General features: G+C 44.7%; 1 protein-coding gene across 1 annotated transcript; it reads right to left on the bottom strand.

Moving 5' to 3' along the window:
- Positions 1-303: 303 nt before the first annotated feature.
- Positions 304-18,298, bottom strand: LOC111081079. The gene is made up of 2 exons (XM_022377012.2): positions 17,574-18,298; positions 304-3,505 (listed from the first exon to the last, which is right to left on the bottom strand). Exons 1-2 carry the CDS (start codon positions 17,928-17,930, stop codon positions 2,984-2,986), a joined length of 879 nt encoding a protein of 292 aa, XP_022232704.1. The 5' UTR covers positions 17,931-18,298; the 3' UTR covers positions 304-2,983.
- Positions 18,299-19,448: the final 1,150 nt, after the last annotated feature.

Raw genomic sequence — 19,448 nt, 5'->3', positions numbered from 1 at the left:
GGCTAACGAAACAAAAGTGAAGCGTGAATCTCGCACAATGATAAAAGTTAATGGCTTGCCCCACTTCAGGGGTTAGATCTCGCTTTGATTCTCTGGCAAATTGTGAAGGCATTAGAGTACCCAGTAGTAAGTATAGAGGAAGTGTGGCACGTGCCACACAGTTGAAATAATATTGAATATTGAATCAAAATGGATTCAGCTTAAGATGTCCCAAGTGATTAACTCTTTTTTCTAGCTTTGAAAGAAGTTCCCAGCTCCCAATAAAAATCATATTCAAAAGCGTTTTTCGTTTTTTTTTTCAGCTTTCTTTCTTTATTTCCTATGTTTTGATTTCGGGTATATAATCTCTGCATTTTGAATTCTGCCTCTATTGCCATTACGGTACAGAACCACCCTCCAGTGTACAAGTATTTACTTTCAATGCACATTTCAACCGCTGACTCAAATTGCATTTGTTGGCGCTTTTTTATTTGATTTGATTTGATTTATGCTTTCGCCTGATCAACATGTCAACATGTTTGATTTAAATTTGCATTTTTATTTTCATTTTCCAATCGATTTCCCTTTGATTCGATTTATATTTGCGCATTTTTGTTTCGCTACCAATTCATCGTAATACATAAATATTTCTGCTACAAACTAGTCGGGTGTTTTCCACTCCGCTTATTCAAATACAAGCTTAATGTTAATGAATTAATTTTAAGCCCTTTGCCATTGCTCACGTACGAGTTGTAGGCCTAATTGGTTTTTGGTTTTTCATGTATGTTTGTATTTGCGGCTTACCAATATTAAATATCAATTTGTTTTTGTTTTTGTTTTGTTTTTCATTTGTTTTTCATATCTTGTTTGCTCGATTCGACTACAAAAGAAGCTCATTGCGTGTTCTTGTGTTCATACTATATATTTATTCATTTAGGGGTTTCAGCTTTAAGCCGGGCTTTTGTCTGTTTTGAAGCTAAAGCGCAGAAATTTATGCTACACACATAGAAGGACACGCACACATCCACAGAACAGCATAGTAGTAGAATCTAGACATTTGGGGTACATCCCTATGCAATAGTGTGAGTGTACGCATAATATATAGAACAGTTTTCAATAAAATAATTCCCAGTTTCTCGGTGTATTTCCTAATCAAAATGGACTCAAATATTTGCACATAATTCATTGATTAATATTTGTATTTCTATATAATTCATGTTCATGTTTATGTTCAGGATGAATCTGGCAGGTACCTGACACGTAAATATCAATTAGATGAGGATTGAAGTGGCGGGGTCGGAGTGTCTGAAGCAAATAAGATATCCATGGGGGATTTTCTGGAGTTTTCCCCCATTTGTCGCTTGCGTGTAAAGCGCCTAAAAGCGAGCTATGCGAACTACGGCAAAAATGTTATTGTTGTATATGGAATACAATTATATATAAATACACAGATATACATATACATATACAAATACATATATATTCGCAAAAAGGTTCAGCCCTACACACATAGTATACACATACAATATATAGATTTCGTATAGATTCATAAAACTCTAGCTTGTAAATATTTGTTGAATTTTAAACTATGCATTCCTTAAACTACATACATACAGTTTTTGGTTTTTAATTTTTTGGTTTTCTCTTTACCTATTTAGCTTTGGTTTTCATTTATTTGTTTTTAACACTTAGGGTTTTTTGGCAACTGGAGCTTTGGCCTTGCCAATTGTTCCTTGGCAATTTGTGCGCCAAAAGACTCCAATTATTGGACGAATTGTTGATATACGTTGCGTATTATGCTCAAAAGTGAGTGGATGAGGGGACAGAGCGACAGCACAAGTGAGTGGGGGTCAGTGGGTTGGTGAGTGGGTCGGTGATTGGGTGAGATAGATACTCGTAGAGATAGTGTGGCTTAGGCTAAGCGTAGAGTGAACAGTGCAAACTTTGGACTGAACTTCAAGAAATGATTGCGGCCACTAAGCAGCACCTTTTATGGGATTTAATTTTATTAAAGAAATCATTTCCTGATGCTTAGTGGCCGTTGCCATCCCTTCAAGCTGTTGGCTTGTTTGCTGCTGTTGTGTACGCGCTGCGCTTATATTTTAAAGCTTAAAGGCAATAAGTTGCGCAAACATGGCCGTTTAAGTACATATAGTAAGTATGTATATCGTAGAAGAGAGTACCCAGCCATCACACACACACACACACACACACACACGCACTCGAGCACTTTGGCACACATACACATGCACACTTATGTAGGTGCCATGCCCCTAGGGGAGCACTCACAATCACATGCTTCGACAAGCACAAGTTTCAATTTGTTGCACTTTTTTGAGGCATTAAGTAGCTGCCCAAGCTCAAGTGCTGCAACTGTATGAGTGTGCTGCAGCAACTCTCTGTGTGTGTGTGTGTGTGTGTGAGTGCTGGCTAAGCGGTTTAGTTTCATTTGGCATTTAACAGTTATTTTTTCATGCGTTTTTTATTTTATTTTGTATTTTATTTTCGTAGTACACAACACTGAAAGCACACATAGAGTTTTTCGGTTTCGATTTCGGTTTTTCTGCTAAATTTTCGCTGGCATTTCTCTAGAACATTTAGATAAAAATACAATTTACTCGCTAAGTACACAGAAGTGAATTCCAGTCGTCCCTTAAATAGAGGCTGAGACTCTACACCTTCTGCTTGAGCTTTCGAGCTCACATCTAAGTTTTCTCTTGAAAAACAAGCTTGAAGACTTTCCATTGGATACGAGTTTTTAATAGCCAAAAAGTTTGATCGGTCATTGTTTTCAGGACACTGCTAAAGGTGTATTTCTTTTGATTTCGATTTGAGATTGCACAACAATTATTTCACACTACTTAACTGCTAAAAACTTTACAAAAATCGGGATAGTTTTTATTTGTTTTGATCAAAATCTTAACCAAATACCGGATCACAATCACAAATATGTGTGGGGGTGGAAAGGGGTTGGAGTTGGATGTAGGGAAAGGGAGGGGGTACCTTATGATTTGCTCAGATTGGACGGCGATGGCGGCCACTGCCGCTTGATGACGGCAAAGTGAGTCATCTGAAAGGTGTTTGTCAGCTGGCAGCGTCGCTCTACAAAGCCGGTGAGGCAATAGCCCATGTTGTAGTCCTCCATCGAGATGTTTGACGTCAGATACAGCTTGAACTCGTCGTTCCACGCGGGCTGTGACTTGTCACAGCCATTGGATCTGGTCCGAGAGCCTGTTGTTGCCGCTGAAGTTGTTGTTGCTGCTGCTGCAGATGTTGGAGTGGCAGCCACAGTTCCGGATGCTGCTGCTGCCGATGCCGATGCCATTGGCGTGCTCCTGCCAAAGTGTCCGGCAATCAGCAGGGAGCCCTGCTGTTCCAGTGGCAGCATTCGTGCCTTTGTCGCCCGACGCTGTGTGCCGGCGCACTCGACAATGCGGCAGCGATTGGGCTGCCACCAGCAGGGCGTGATGGTCCAGTAGCTGGACGAGGCAGTGCGCGCCCAGCCCTCTTCAGGATAAAGCAATATCTGCAACGAAAGATGAATGCGATTGAGTCAAAGAGGAATACAGAGAGGATGCACAGAGATGCCTAGAGAATGAGCCAATCGCAAATTGGTTTTCCGTGTCGCACTTTAATTGAAAATCGTAATTAAAATCGTGCAAATTGTTTAGCCATGATTTAGATTTGGTTTCAGTGGGATCCAATCAGCCCGCACACACCTTAATCGACTCCAGTCCGAAGTGCTTCTCATTAAGTGGACAATCATTTGTGGAACGCTTAATTTGGTCAAAATAAATGGGCATTAAATGAACATGGAATTGCTTTTGACGTTTTTATAGTGGCATATTTCGCACACGCACACACACAAAAACAGTGTGACCTGACTAAGGTGCACCATTTATGGATGACAATTTCCACAAATACATATGTCTGAATATTTCTAATCCCATCGCACTTACTCCATTTGGAATTGTTATTTCTTCTACGCTTTCGATTTCAGGGGTTTCCCTGTTTAAATCCTCCCACATATTGTATATTTCTTATCGCACTGACATTTTGCCACCGCTGCAACCGCAACGGGAGTGCCACTGCAACAACTGCAGCACCAGCAGTCTGCCAACTGCCACGTGTGGCATATGGTGGCTTTATCAACCGAAGGCCATAAACAAAATTCGTTAGTTAGTTTATCATTTGCTAAAATGCCAATCGAATCCCCAGCCCCATCCCTAGTCCCAGCCTCAGGCCGCAGTCTATGGCGCTAGGCGTTTTTGTGTGCGGTTGTGGCGGCCACTGAACGCTTCTGGTTTATAATTAATACACTCCACAACTATTTAATGCCAGACATTCCAAATATTTGTGCACAACGAGGCGTATGCTTAATAAGCGAGAGGTATGCACAGAGCGAAAGCGAGCCAATCAAACGCTGAACCTGGCTTAAAGGCTGCTCGGGAAATCACTGAGGGGAAATCGCAGGAAAAACTCCAAAGAATACTTCAGCAAAAGAGAAATAATGCAGAAAAGAACAAGAGAAAGGAGAAGGCGACCAATGGCCAATGGCCACCGCAGGACTATAACCCGCACCCGGAGCAGAACCGGGTCTGGCAGCAGGAGCAGAGGCCGCGTCAGCAGATGCTTTTGAAATTGAAGTGGCTGCAGTTGCAACCACGGGGCTTGCCCCCAACACGCTCTCGGGGGTCTATGTTCCTCTTCATTTCTCTTTTCTTTTTCGGACTTTCTACGCTTTTTCCTGGTCTGTGGGGACTTTAATATATATAAAAAAAACTCTTATATATGCTCGCTGGTTGGCGGTTGGCGCGTGTGGCCCGTCCCAGGTAAACTGCTTTAAATGAATGCCCCACAGCAGCGCTTAAAAATGCATCAATTTGCCCTTTATTCACGCTTAAAAACACTGCCAGGCCAAAAACAATGCCCCGGCAGATGCGAAGGAGAATGTGAATGCAAATGGAAATGGGGTAAGCTTCGCCCGACACGGCACATTAAGTTCGAAATGAAAATCCTCTTCACCATTAATGAAAATTAAACGATTTTCGAGAGTCGATGGCTCTGAATAAATACGAACGGGCATGTACAGGGGCATTCTTTATAAAGAGCTCAGGGTCTGATTTTATGATTTAAATATATACATATATATATATATTAATTTGCTAGATTTATATGCAGAGGAGCAGAATAGGGTATGATATAGGGAAAACCAAAAACGGTTGATTGTTCATTCTCCATTCATTAGTTTTTCATTTCATTACACTTTGTTCAACTTCATAAATCGTTCATAATTCTCAATTGCAGATGAAAGATCAAATTTGCTGCAAAAATCGTAAAAGCTTGGGACAATTACCATCGGAGCTGCCATCGTCTGTCTGCAAAGATGACACATAAATCGGGCTCCTCCAACTGCCCTTGGGGCTTAGTCAGCGCACGTGCTGTATATTTGTCAACTTGCTTCACATGCCACACTGACGAGTGGTGCCATGGAGATGGCTTCATATCTTGCAAATTGCGCGCTCGTGTTTGAAAATTATAAAAGAAAATAGCGAAAAAAAAATTGAACAAACCTTCCGCAGCAAAGTTGTGGCCCCACCTGTTTTGGGATGGGATCCTTGACTCTGCATGAGTTACAGGGCTGCCCTAATAAGCTGCCAAAATACGCTAACTGAAGTCAAATAGAAGGAGTGCAGGAGCCCCATTGCATTATTCAAAGCTGCCAGAAGTGCGCGCTGCGAAATTGAAAATGCAGTGGCAGTGGCAGTGGCAGCGACGACCGACCAATGCACGCAACAAATCGCTTGCCACTATCAAGGGTCATAAAATCCTTCACTGCCACCCGTTTTCCGCCGCACGTTCCACATTTTGTTCGATTCCCTAGCACCGAGTACCCTTATTGGGTGAGGGAATTGGATTTGTCAGAGATGGGCGAAAAAAACATAACCAAATGGAGTGACAAAAATCACCGTGAAAAAATAAATATCAGTGAAAATATTTAAAATGCTATTTGATTTGCAATTTCTTGTATTTAATCATTCTTTTTTTTTTTAGTCTTAAATATTTTATTTTCTTTGTTATTTAATCAATTAATTCTCTCCCAACTGTGGGTATTGGTTTCTATTTGGTATTTCTATGATATTTCTAGCATTTATTTTGGAATTCGTTAGCATCCCCTGCTAGAATCCACATCAAAGTAACAATTCACGCACACACTCCCCCTGAAGATAGACATAGGGAGAGAGAAAGAGAGAGAGAGAGTGGGACACACACGTACACGCTGGAAAATCACTTCCGCTTTTGAGCTGCAACGTTGGCAATTTCGCAGCCACGGGGCTAGGAAACCATAGGAGTGGAGAGTAGAGTGGCGAGGAGAGGAGATAAATGGGTCGCGGAGCTGTGGTGCATAGAGGGACCCCACTCGTGGAGCAACGGGCATCAGGTGGCGAACGTCGAATGGTGGCGCAATCGAAAACGTGGCACAGAGACTGGGTCGTCGATTCCTTGGGCGCTTACTTGAGGCGTCCATAATCGATTTCTGGCACTGGCTTCTTTCGTGAAATCGTTTGTTGACTTTGGGTTTTTTATTGCGTGCCATTTTATTGCCACCACAAGTCTCCATCCTACCCGATGTGGGGATCCCCGGGTTGGGTTGGCTTGTGTTGGTTTGGGTTGGGTGACCCTTATTCTGGCTTGGCTTGCCAGCTTCCTCGGTAAATAAAAGTGCTTGGGTTCTTGCCTGCTTGTTCTGGCTGGCTGCCGCCATTGTCAGCAATTGGCAACTTTGTCTATTAATTTGCTTAATGAGTTCAATGACAAATATTGAACGGCTGCAACTTAACAAATAGCTGCCAAGTTTCCCAGAGCCCTCAGACCGGAGCTGAGGGGCAAGGAGCACGGAGCATGGAGCATGGAGCCCTGAGCCGGCACAGAAACTTTTCTCATTTCGTTCGCCCGTTCGCCCTGGCTCGACGTTAATTAATTAAGTGCTGCCGCAGACATTTCAACACTTTTACCAGTCAGTCAGTCGGTTGGTCGGTCCATCAGTTCGTCGGGCTGGCAGTCAGTCACTCAGAGCGCGGCCCGTCAGTGAGTCATCGACTCACTCATTACTTAGGCAAATTGTCTTTGTATCTGTTCCTCATGTACAATATCTCTGGGCACTTCAACTTAATTACCCGCCTTATAAGTATGCTGCCGACAGCCCGGATAGACAGAGGCTCTCGATTCCAGCATAAGCTTGAAAATCAAAGCTTCAACACGATTGTCTAAGCACTCGAAGAGCACTCACCCACACCCTTCCGCAGGCACTCAGAGGCTGGCTGGTGCCACATCCCTTAACGAACATTATTATGGAAAGAGGGGGAGGGGTGGCGAAAGTATTGTGGCACAGCTGTAAGGAAGGATGGAAGGAGATTAAGGATAGTCAAACAGTTTGCGGATCATATTTCCAGATTAAGAGTTTCGCAATTGAGACACGAGCCAAGCCGTAAAGATAAAAAATCTATGGAAAACATTCACTAATATCAACTTTCCATTTGGCTACATGCTCGTATTACTTGCCTTTTGTATCAACAAGACATTCCCTTGCCATTTTCTAACCTAAGCACCGTGGAAAGCATTGAATTTCCATTGACTTACAGAACAACACCTAGTCGATCAATAATGTTAAGAGTCTTCGCATGGAGCAGAACTTTTGTTTCATTCATTCTGGAGCGTGCCTTGAGCAAACTTCCGCTTGGAGTTCCTTACGCCATTCTTAGGTGTACGGAAAAGCATTCCATTGCAGGCGTGCTGAGATGGTCGGAAATTGAAGTTTTCCTTTGGTATATTTTCGAGAGCGTAAATGAGTTTTTGTAAAACTTATCTGCTGGCTTCGGTGGGCTTTGTTTTCAATTGGCAATGCCAATTGTATCTGTTATTTCTGTTTGAGTTCACCCAATTCTATCCTTTTGCCAGAGTCCTGGATCATTCTGGTGCCAGGACAGGGCTCAATGGCTCGACACCGACCGTGTCGGCGTGGGTGCTCAGAAAGGAGAAAGGTTGCTACAAGTTTTAATAAGTTGCTCATTAGCACAGAAAATGAGGCCGGCGAGGCGGCAACAAGACAAAATAATTTACACGCCAACATCCGTTGCAATTAAACTGCAAAAGGGAAAACTTAAATTTCAGGCCAAGGCGCACTGCCTTTGGCATCTTTGGTGTCTTAGCCAGGACCATGCCCGTGGCCGTGCCCCCGTATCTTGGCCAAGTTTATGGCTTGCTCTGTAAATGGAGATGTCAACGGATGCCGACAGAGGAAGATGCCATGGTTCAGGACGAAACGAAACGAACGAAACTTTTCCTTAGCCCAACTTGTGCCGCGAGTGCTCGTATTTTCTAAATTTAATGAGTTGTATTACGACCAACTTAAAGAGGAGTAGCTCTCTGTGGCAGCCACAGCTTGGTGTAAACTTATACATGGCAAAGTTTGTGGGTACCGCCTCCGGATCTCGCTGCCCGCATGATGCCACCTCGCCTTGTGGCATCTCCAGTAATGCACAAATTAAAGTTCTTTGCCAAACTACAGGCGGCAGAGGCTAAAAACTTTCCTCCTTGCTGCCAGTTGACATGTTGAGGCGCACAAGGATATGCGTAGCTACAAATTTGATATGTTAGACAAGTCCTGGCTACACGCGCCACCGCTGGGGGGCAGCCGTTCTCTCGCTCTCTGTGGCTACTGGCTGCATGCACCATGGGCGATAAGTGCAGGAAAACTTTGCGGAAGGAAATAGAGAAGGAAATATTGACATAACAAGCAGAGAATTACAGAGTTAGTGCTGAGGGAAACAGAGATATGTATGTATGTGCTTAGGCTGGATGTAAATGATATTATTTATTAGGGGAAAAGAGGATGAATTAGTCGGGGAACTCCTACGAGGAAATATGGAAAACATGATCAACTAAAAATGCTGCAAAATTCCGAGTGTATTTCCAAGGCAGAAAACCGTTTTCAGCGGTAAGCCATTTACAAAAGAGCTGTCTGAAAAGGGGATTGTCCAAGACTGAAGCAGCTTTGAGATACTTTTTCCAAGGAATATGATATTAGGAGGGTACAAACAGGTTTTCCTTTCAATCCCGTATCATCTGAGAGTTTCAAAGGCCATGCAATTCCGTTTCTATGAATTTCCTTGTGAGATTTGTACCTCGCAAAAAGATTGCTGACTCGCAGCATCGCATCGAGTGTGGGGTTTCCCTCCACTGCCTGGCTGCCTGGCTGGGTTTTGCCGGTGTAAAAGATTAAGCACATTTATGTGACAAGTGCGACATCAGCAGAGACAACGACAGTGAGGGGCAGCATGGAGCAGTAGTAGGAGCAGGAGTATCGTAAGTGGCAGAAGGATAAGCACGCGAGGCAGGCATGCCACGCAAGTGCCGCAATTTTAAAGTTGAGCACTAATGAAATTTGGGCTCCTGCGTGAAAGCGAAAGGCAACTGCAACTGAAATGTATGCATGGCAAGAGCTCACATAAGTGAGCCAGTCCTGGCCCAAAGTTGCCACAAGTTCTGGTCTGTTCAAAGGTGGGAAACAGGAAAAATGGTGCATATCTGTGAGATGGCTCTACTTGAGGCTATGCGCATCGACTACAAAAGCAGATATCTCAGGGATTGTCTCATTAGGGGCACCAGAAGCAGCCCCAATGGTCCCCGTCACGCTTCAAGTCACAAAGTGAGCCTACAACAGACCTCCACAGACTCAAAACTTTGCCACTTCTTCCAGCTCACCGAACAGAATAGCTCATCAATAACCCATTTGGGCGATACTCCACAGCACTGAGGATGGCAGAGCAGGGCAGGGCAGGGCAGGAGGACAGGGCAGGAGGCCAGGTCATGGCATGACCTTACCCACTGGGAATCGGAAACAGCTTTGAGCCAGATATCCTAGTGGATACAAAATGGTAAGCCCAGCAGCGACTGCTTCTCGCAGTTTATTCACTTTGCCATTCATACTCGTACTCGTACTCCGATGTGGATGCGGATGCGGATTGGGATGGGGAATTGAGTAGCATAAATCAAGGGACGGACGCTTTTGAAGAAATGGGAAGACCGCCCCGCATCCGAGCTTGTAAATCTCCAGCATCTGTGGGTTATTTTCATTGGCAATCAACGCATCAGCGGGAAAATGTTTCTTTCAATTATTTTTAATGAGAGACGACTCCGTCCAATCGCTTTAAGCGAGCGAGCGGAAAATGTTCACGAATATCTCTCGAACGGCAGGGCATGGCAGGGCATGCAACATGTTGTGCGTGTAATGTATGGCAATGTCTAACAGACGAAATGAAATGAAAATTTAATAAAATAAAAGTATACGACTCCGCTCAGCCCTAAAGACGTTTGCCGTAAATGAAGATATATGCCAGCCGGGCGTATGAGTAATATGCGCAAATATGCGCATAAAATAAAGCAACTTGTAGCAATTTCCCTGTCGCTCTCTCCCGGCTCCCGCTCTTCTCCCCTAGGGGCAGGACTGACTGCCACGACGTCGCCCCTTTGCCATCGCTGGCGCTGGCGCTGTTCTGGCATCGGCTCCTTGTGTTTAATTTAGGCAGCCATAAACGTAATGCGGAGGAGCCTCAAGTACGGGTCTGCGTACTCGTACACGAGATTCTGAAGCAAACCGAATTTGTATGGCGCCACATAAAATAAAAAAAAATTGGGATAACCTTCCCCTTACCACATTTCTTGCTTTCCTGTTTTGTGTTTCATTTCCGGAGCATGGCTAACATAAAATAGAATTTTATTTGAGTCGGCTTTAAGGACAGGCTTATTGCCTTTCGTTTCATCGCAAGATATTAACCCATTACACGGTAAGAAAATGTAGCCCATTGTAGCTATGGAACCCAGCTTTCTCTTCAATTCCGTGTAAGTGCAAAACCATTTCCAATCATTAAGTTTCGAGCCCCTATAATTGTCTGCTCCTTCGCCCTAGGAAGCTGCTTGCTCTCATTGCGAGAGTATGCGATCCGGCTGTCCCATTGTGCGATGCGATGTGAGTGCTTGACATCAAAGGCATGCCCATGCCCTGCCGCCGTGTGTCCTTGGCTGCCAGCACGTTACCATATCAGCGATGCCATCCATCAAATATGACGCGGGCCCCGTCGCGTCGCGTGTCCTTTACGTGTAAGGATGTGCTCGTAGGTTGGCTCTGCAACTGGCAATGGCTCTGACTTTGACTCTGTGCTGTCAAAATATGCAAAGGGGCCTCCATGGTTTCTATCATTCGCCACCACCCCCCCAGCCTGCAGCTACATTTTGCTGGGTCTGTATCAAGACATTTTAGAGCCCCTTGATGGGTGCTCGTCGAACCCGATACTCACTTGGGTGAGCATAAAATTGTAACCTATTTTGTTGTCTACTTCATTGAATTGGCCCTCCCCCCACATACGCCCACAGACCAGACCTAGGAGATGATAATAAATTGAATTAAATTGAGGAGGCTTCCACTTGTTGGAAGAGGACATGACGCTCACTTTTCGTTGCAGATAGAAGAGCTTGCTTAAGGGAAAAGTCGGTTTAATTTTCGACACAAATGCCTTTTTAATTCTTCTATTTTCTGTGCTTGTTCCCCTCTTGTTTAAAAGAGGAAATGCTGGCTGGGGGCATGGACAAGTCCTGAATTCGTGTTGCTGCCAAAGTCAAAATATTGTTGACAGCACATGTGGCACATGAAAAAGAAATTGTATCCTCTTCTGGTGCTGGCGCTGGCGCTGGCGTTGGCTGTAGCTCTGGTTTTGGCACTGACTGCCTCTACGGGCTAATCAAGCGTCAGCTGTGTGCCTGACATGTGCACATGTGGAGAGAATGTGTGTGTTGCCAGGAATATGTAGACATAACCGAGAGGAGTGCCAATGCTTGAGGATTTGAGGTTGTATATGTATATATGAACGACATCTATGCCAGGAGTCTGCCATGCGATATGACTACCTGCATTCTGGCATCTACATTCCGCTTCCCTTCAATTCAGTTGTTGCTCGGCTTACACATAATTTAATATTTCAGTTTTGCGTAGAGTGTAACTTACTCTTACTTTACTTTCAATTAAATTTAAGCTCGACTTGGGAGGGTGGCAAAAAGCATAGCACACATTTCAGGGCCAGACAGCAGGGCTAAATAGATGCAACAATAATTAACTGCATCCAAGGACCAGCAGCTGCGCCAGGGGAATAGGAGCGAGGGAAGGAGGATAGGACAGCAACCCCAGCCCAACCACTGCTCTGGCCAGCTTAACTTGGCATTAACGCAATTTGTCACACCAGAGCAGACACCAGAGCCGACAGCTTAGCCAGCTTCCAAAAAAACTTTGGACCTTCCCAAAAACACATATATAAAAGCGAGAAAACAAAAATTGTTTTGTTTATATATAAACGCAAGTATGTAGGTGGATATAGCAGCCGCCCCAAACGTGTATAGTACGAGTGTGTGTGCGAATGTGTCTGTTTTAGCTACGCAAAACGGAGGGAAAATAGAACATTGAGCTGACAGGTGAAATGAAATTGCGTGGGCTGCATTTACACATTATTCTGACGCAGCTTTTACTTCAAGACCACAACTTGGTATCCTATTAAAAATGCAAAATTGTTAAAGGATGAGGAAAAATTCCACAGCAAACGATAAATGTATACAGAGGCACAAGTGTCCCCATTCCCACTTGCAGTTCGTAGCTACAACTATGAAGTGACAGCAAAATGTGGCTTAAACAAGAAATACCGAGCCGGTGAGCTGTCGGAGGAGTTGAACAATGCTTGCTCGAGGGGCGGGCGGGAGAAATGGAGGAAATGGAAGCGATTTGATGTCTTTTACTCCAACTGTAATCCTAGGCTTGACAAAAGTCTGTGGCAGGGAAAGAAATCAGAGTAGAGTGGATTTCCATTCGATGAACAGTGCTTAATTGGGATTTTAAATCTGTGGAAAATACGAGTCTGTATTGAAATGTCTGAGAATAATTGGGGGGAGCCTAGATATTGCCAATATGAATAATTTTAAAAATTACTTATGGTATGTTTGAGTATAAAGTATACACATTTATACGCTTTTCGAAATTGCTTAAGTTTTCTCCTATGAGAATGTATTTGTATTTTTTGGTATTTTTCCGCTTTAAAGTCCCCCTGGATATCCCGCATGCCACATAAATCTGTACAGATTTCCTGGGATTGGCCTTGCCCATGTTACGTCGCAGCAATTAGAAAACCTGCCACTCAGTTGCTCATTGATAGCTTAAAGCTGGCAGGGCCACCGCCACTTGCCGCACTGCCCCATCGCGTGTACCAAGTCGTACGTACGCCTGTTGGCCAACAGCTGCAGTGGCTGCTGGGAATAGAGCAGCAAATCGCCTTAGCAGCTTGTGGGGAAAACCCTAATAAACCAGCAAGAAAATGCACAGTTAAGCCTTCTGCTGCCGCTGCTGGTGATGCTGCTGATGCGGCTCCTTCTGTGCCACGCCACGCCACGCCCTCCTCTCAGAGAAGCCACCGAAGCAGGCGTTGACTTCAACTTTGACCAGAGCGATTTAAATCAGTGCCTGGGCATATAAATTTAAGAATGCTCCGCTCACTTATCCAAGTCCATGACTTTGGGTTAGGCATTTGGCAGTCTCTGGCGATGAGTCAGAGTTAGCTATGGGGATGGGAGTGGGCAATGGGGAATGGGGAATGGATGAATGGAATGGAATGGGTAGGAACCACTGCTGTGCTTTTTATGCCCGCCATTTTCAGCCTGTCTCCAGCTCTGCTGGAGCTTCTGCTGATGCTGCTGATGCTGGTGCTGGAGCCTCCTCTTCTTGCTACAAATCATGATAATAAATTCCAATTTTATTTAGTCAGTGAGGCGGCAAAGCACCCTTGTCATCGTCATCGCCATCCAAAAGGGGAGGGGAACGGAAACGGAAACGGGAGGCATCCAAATAAAGCCAACCGCTTCATCTGCTTGCCCCTAAAAAAAAAGGGTCCTGCATAACGTCTACCCCTTCTACTGACTGCCTCTCTTCCTCTTTATATCTCTCTCTCTCTCTCTCTCTCTCCGGCTCTGTGTTTCAACTACTCGGATTAACGGTTCATTTTTATGACTTTTTATTTTATACACAATATTGTACGTCCCCTGCTCTCCGCTTACCCAGTATTTCCTTTTCAGCACTTCGCTCAAAAGAATTTGCGGCTGCTAGTCAAGTAAATTCACTCTTGAATTGACTTGGCCTGTTTAACTTTTGGCCAGACATAATCAGGCTTGATTATAATGAAAGGTTGAGGGGCTCATAAAAGGCGAAGGCAAGCCAACAGAACGAACCAACAGATAGAAAATAGTTGGGGCGGCAGCAGTTGGGGGCAGGAGACAGACAGTCCGACGGACCGGCCATCAGGTCATCAGTCAGTCTGTGCAGGCTGTATTGGACCGCAAAGCTTCTGGTTATTCCTTCTGCATATCCGCCTTTAGACTGTGTATCTGCCCCTGACTGTGGCAGCATTAGCAGTAGCGTCAGCAGCAGCAGCAGCAGCCAAAACACATTAGCAGCGTGCTAAAAATGTCGCACAGCTCAGTCGCCCCAACGCACACAAACCGAAACGAGGGTCGATCATACACTAGATTCCCCTATTTTCGGTTGTGGCGGAATAATATCTAACATTTGAATGGTTTTATGTGTGCGGTCATATATGTACATATATATGTTTTGTTGTTGTGTATCTATCGCTATATAATCCCAGATTTTTATATTCATCTAAATTGGGTATCAAAATACTTGCCAATATTATTTCAATGTCTCAATTCGTCTTGAGAACTTTATGGGTAGACTCTCGCTTGCTGGTGACTGACCAGGCTAAGGGCTCTTTTTTTTTTTTTCTCCGAGCTGGGTTGACAGGACATGTGGCAGTTGCCAGTTTGCAGTGCCTTCCTCCGTGCCCCGCTTCCGTGCGCTCTCTCTCCCGTCTTGGCTGTGGCTCTTCATTGCCTGTTGGCAATTACAACGTTGCAATGTTGATGGCATTTTTCTTCCCTTTTTTATGCACATACTTGTATATACACATATGCACGAGTATGTCTAAGGCCAGGCAGTGGGAAGTGAACACGAAGAAAGTGTCACAGGAAGAGGAGGGGGAGATGGGTGGACAGTGGCTAGTCATTTCCGCCCTGCTTCATGAGGTCTTCCATTTTAGTATAATAGACTTGCTCATGATTGAGCGCTCTCAGAGCCTGATTGCCATAATGTACCTTTGTGGTTAGGCTTACTTTTGAAATTACTTGTCAATCGAATTATGACATAAGGGAGAACATAATTGGAATAGAGTAGAGTTCGTTTGAGTGGTCCTTTGTGCACTGGGCACTTAGACCATGTACTAATTGTGAAACTATTTATATTGACTCCAAAGTAAAGTCATGGAATGGAAAAAGAAAATTGCATTGGAAGATCTCTAATGCGAGATGAGATGAGGGAATGTCTCTCTAGATCGATAAATTTTGCATGTAAATTACCATCCCCCTTTCTCACCTTTACCAAATGATAAGCTCATCGGTGGCAGTACAGCAGTACAGCATTACCGCATTTGGTTAAGAGGGTAAATCCATTCGCCCCCCGCTTCTATGGGTACACGCACTGAAACATTATACGAGAAGTAACCATTTATACGAGGGTTGATTTCTCTTTTCAGGGCGGTTGCAAGTGGATAAAAAACAAACAGTTTTTTGTCTCAACTTAGCTATTGCTTCATTATAAAATCGATGCCTGGGGTTCGCTGCCATGGGGCGGAGTAGTGTAAACCACCCTCTGTTTTCGGTCATCCAAGGACTACAAAAGAGTTAATGCGATTGATTGTCAAAGGAAGTACCAGAGAGACAAAGCGGAGCAGAGGAGTTCGATTCCAGTTCGGCGAAACACATTCCGGATTCGATTGAATTTTCCTTGTGGAGCCATCGCAGCCATTGGTTTGCCCTTCTAATGCAGCCACAGGCAAAAAGGGAACTGTTGTCAACGGACTGTTGGTGCTAATGTTCTCTGGCATTGTTGCAGTCTTTGGGCCATGAGCGCCAGGACCAGAAGCAGCCCCAGGACCAGCACCAGGACCACGACTAGGACTAGGACTGCGGACAGTGGGTAGCCTGTGTGCAAAATAGACTGAAATTGATGATGTCACTTGATAGGGCGTGGGGGTTTTTCATTTTTCACTTCTCACATGCACTCCCCAAACCAAAACCCCATTCTCGAGCTGCCAGATCCTTCGTGTTCGTGTTGTTTAACAAATTCATCCTGTTGCTTGCGCTTCAGTGCGTGCCCAGTAGCCGGCGATGGCCAGCACATGCCAGTGTCTCCACCACTGGACTGACTCCATGCCCCTCACTCTACTCTACATGTGAGGAACAATGCTTGAAATGTGCATCTGATACACATGCACATGCACATGCACACACATACGAATATGTATACTTGTACTCATACTCGTATTCGCATTCGCATTCGTATCTGAGTGTGGTATTTCTGTTTTTCGGTAACTGGCAACTGGCACGAACGGAGGCAGATCCATTGTTGTGCATCGACCTGTTTGATTGGCTTTTCTTTTTGCACGTTTTTAATTAGTCTGCCGAGTGTGGGTCAGGCTGGAGGGGATGCTTTGAAGAGAGAGCAGGGGCTGTGCTGTGCTGTGCGGCAGAGTGTTGTCCTTTGGCGCATTAAACAAAACGAAATATTTCATAAGCGCATTGCGCTCTGGCCACAATGCCGCAAATGATTTATATGCAAATTGGTATAAGCAGACAAAAGTCTGTGTGTGCTTTCTGCTGCCACCCCCCATACCCCTCAGCACTCTTCCCAGTCCCCCTCTGACCCACTCTCACCTAGGCAGACAAGCCAAACAAAACAAAACGGTGGAAATCGAGTAAACTTCACTCCGCTTCACTCCACAGCTTTTGCTACAAATTTTGCCAAAATTTATAACAATGGCGCACACACACTCGCACACTCACTCTAACACATGCATAAAGTGTGTGCGGGGGAAAGGGCAGAGCCCACCCCCCGTGGGTATTGGCCACGTTACGGCTGAGTAGCTCATGGCACTTTGGAGCCAGCGCTTCGGCTTAGGGTCCCGGCTCTTGGCCCAACAATGTAACCAACCAGGAGACTGTAAAATTTATGCACTTTTGAGGATTGCCGAAATGTGCTCAAAAGGGAAACTCTTCCATTATGCGACCATGATTGGAAGTCTCTCAAGATCTTCACAGGCGAAGAACTTAGCTGGAAAGCATTGGGAGGTTTCGCCGATTTACTTTACTTAAGATGAAAAATTCTAAATAAAATTCAGCTGCACTATCCACTCTCCATTGAGAGCTTCTTGAATTAAGATATAAAACAAATCCAATTTTCAATCTCTATAGATCTCCAATAATACAAGTCAACTTTGATTATTTCCCTTCACCCTAATTGAACCCATTGAATCTCAAGTTCTGCTTGATGTATGCAAGACCTTTGAGAAGTTCATTTTATTTTCACTAAATCACCATTTCTTTGTGCTGTGCTTCAGCCATTGCAGCACTCGTATACCCGTGGATATTGGCAGCCCCCTTGTGGCACTCACCTTATTGGAATTGCCATTGAATTTCAATAGCTTCTTGCAAGACTTGCCACGACTCTCGAAGTAGATTTCCTGTGGCGTGCGTCGGCGTCGCTGTCCGGATGCAGTGGCTGCCTTGCATTGCAGCTGCGACGAGAATGGATCGTTGCTGTGGCACTCGCTGCCTGCCACCAGCTGCGTTGCCTTGTGGCGACTCACACAAAAGAGGCGACTCAAGATGCCGCAACAACCGCTTGGCGGCGCCGAAGAGGATGCTGTCTCAGTTCCTGTAGTTGCTGCTGAATTGTTGTTGGAACAGCGGGCGGATATGGTCATTAGGTTGCCATTGTGGCGTGTCTGGCGATTAACATCCATTTCCATGTTCGAGCGGCAAAAGAACTGTTGCCTGTTTCTCAGCGTCTTCCGCTGTGGTCTTCTATTTCTTCAATTTTTGCAGTTCGCTTGCAGTTTTTGATTGCGGCTTTCGGTCTGTCAATATTTTAGGAATCTCAACTCTGTCTATCTAAATATTTATCTGCTCCTTCCTGGTGAAGGATAAATGTCTTTGTTTGACTGTTGTTGTTTAACTGGTGGTTAAGCAGACACACGAACCACTTGGCGCCCTCACACCTACAGACACATGCACACGCAGCCAGAGAGAGGCACGCACTTACGTACGCTCTCACACACAGGCAGGACTACACCGGACACGGAAATGGAAGCCACCAACGCGACGTGCTTGCCCGAGGACAGCAGGCCAACTGATAGCACACCAGACGCAGCTCCAGTCGCAGCCAGCTTTGGTTGGCAGCGTTGCCAGATGGCCAGCGGACTGAAAGAGAGGCAGCGACGATGACTGAGAGCGCGAGTGCGCAGGACATCTCTCTCGCGTCGAACATGAATCACCTTGTGTGTGCATGAATGAAGCAAAGTTATAACCGCTTCTCGTTCTTTTTGCTGGCTTTGTTGTTGCCTCTATAGTTTTTTGTTTTTTGTTGTTGTTGTTGTTTTTGTTTACGTTTGCCAGGGTCAAAGTTGTAGAGGATTTCCCTTAATGTTTGTAATTGTTTCATCTCCCGCCTCATTGTAGGCAGTGTAATACGAGTATGAATAGTAATGGGTAGCAAATGAAGCTGGCAGAGAGTGCATAAATATTAATTTGAATGCATTTTATTCGGACACGTAAAACAAAGAAAATAATACAAAAAATATTTGAACAATATTCTCATATTCCGATTCTGATTGATCTTAATTTAAATATTTTCTCCGAACAAGCGAGAGAGTCATCTGTACATATAGTTGGCTTGTAGTCTAAGGAAAGACTGCTACTTCGATCCCTCTTATAGATTGATCCCAATCCTAGGCTTGAACAAAACTAAAGCCATTCACAAAGTATCATAAAGTTGGTAGAGCTTTGCCAAAAAAAGCATTTCATTTCGGCTGGTGATGGCCGAGAACTGGGGGCAGCGAGGATTGGGGACTGGGGAGTGGGGCTTGAAGACTGTGGGGACTGACGAGCAAGCGCACTGTGTTTGTACGTGTGTGCTGGGTGGGGGACGACTGTGTCTATGACTATGAGTGCTTTCTGCTCTGGACGTAATTTCAATGTTTCAACGTAATCTTTGATTTGATTATGCTGTTGAGCTGCCTCCCCAAGAGCCAGAGACCATAGAGCATGTTTGTTAGTGTTTGTCTGTGCTTGTCTCCCCCTTTGTGTGTGTGTGTGTGTGTCTGGACCACTTCCGGCTAAAGCTATAAACGGATTATAAAGTAATTTAATGCTTTTTGTTGTCTACTCTGGCCCCCACTTGCCACTGATATACTCGTACTGTATATACATATGTATGTACTTAAGTTTGGGTTCACAAACACACAACTATATATGTATGTACAGTTTCA

Source organism: Drosophila obscura, unplaced genomic scaffold (genome assembly GCF_018151105.1).
Source record: "Drosophila obscura isolate BZ-5 IFL unplaced genomic scaffold, ASM1815110v1 contig_17, whole genome shotgun sequence".
In the NCBI taxonomy this organism is placed as follows: domain Eukaryota; kingdom Metazoa; phylum Arthropoda; class Insecta; order Diptera; family Drosophilidae; genus Drosophila; species Drosophila obscura.
This window is presented reverse-complemented; position numbering and strand designations above follow the sequence as displayed.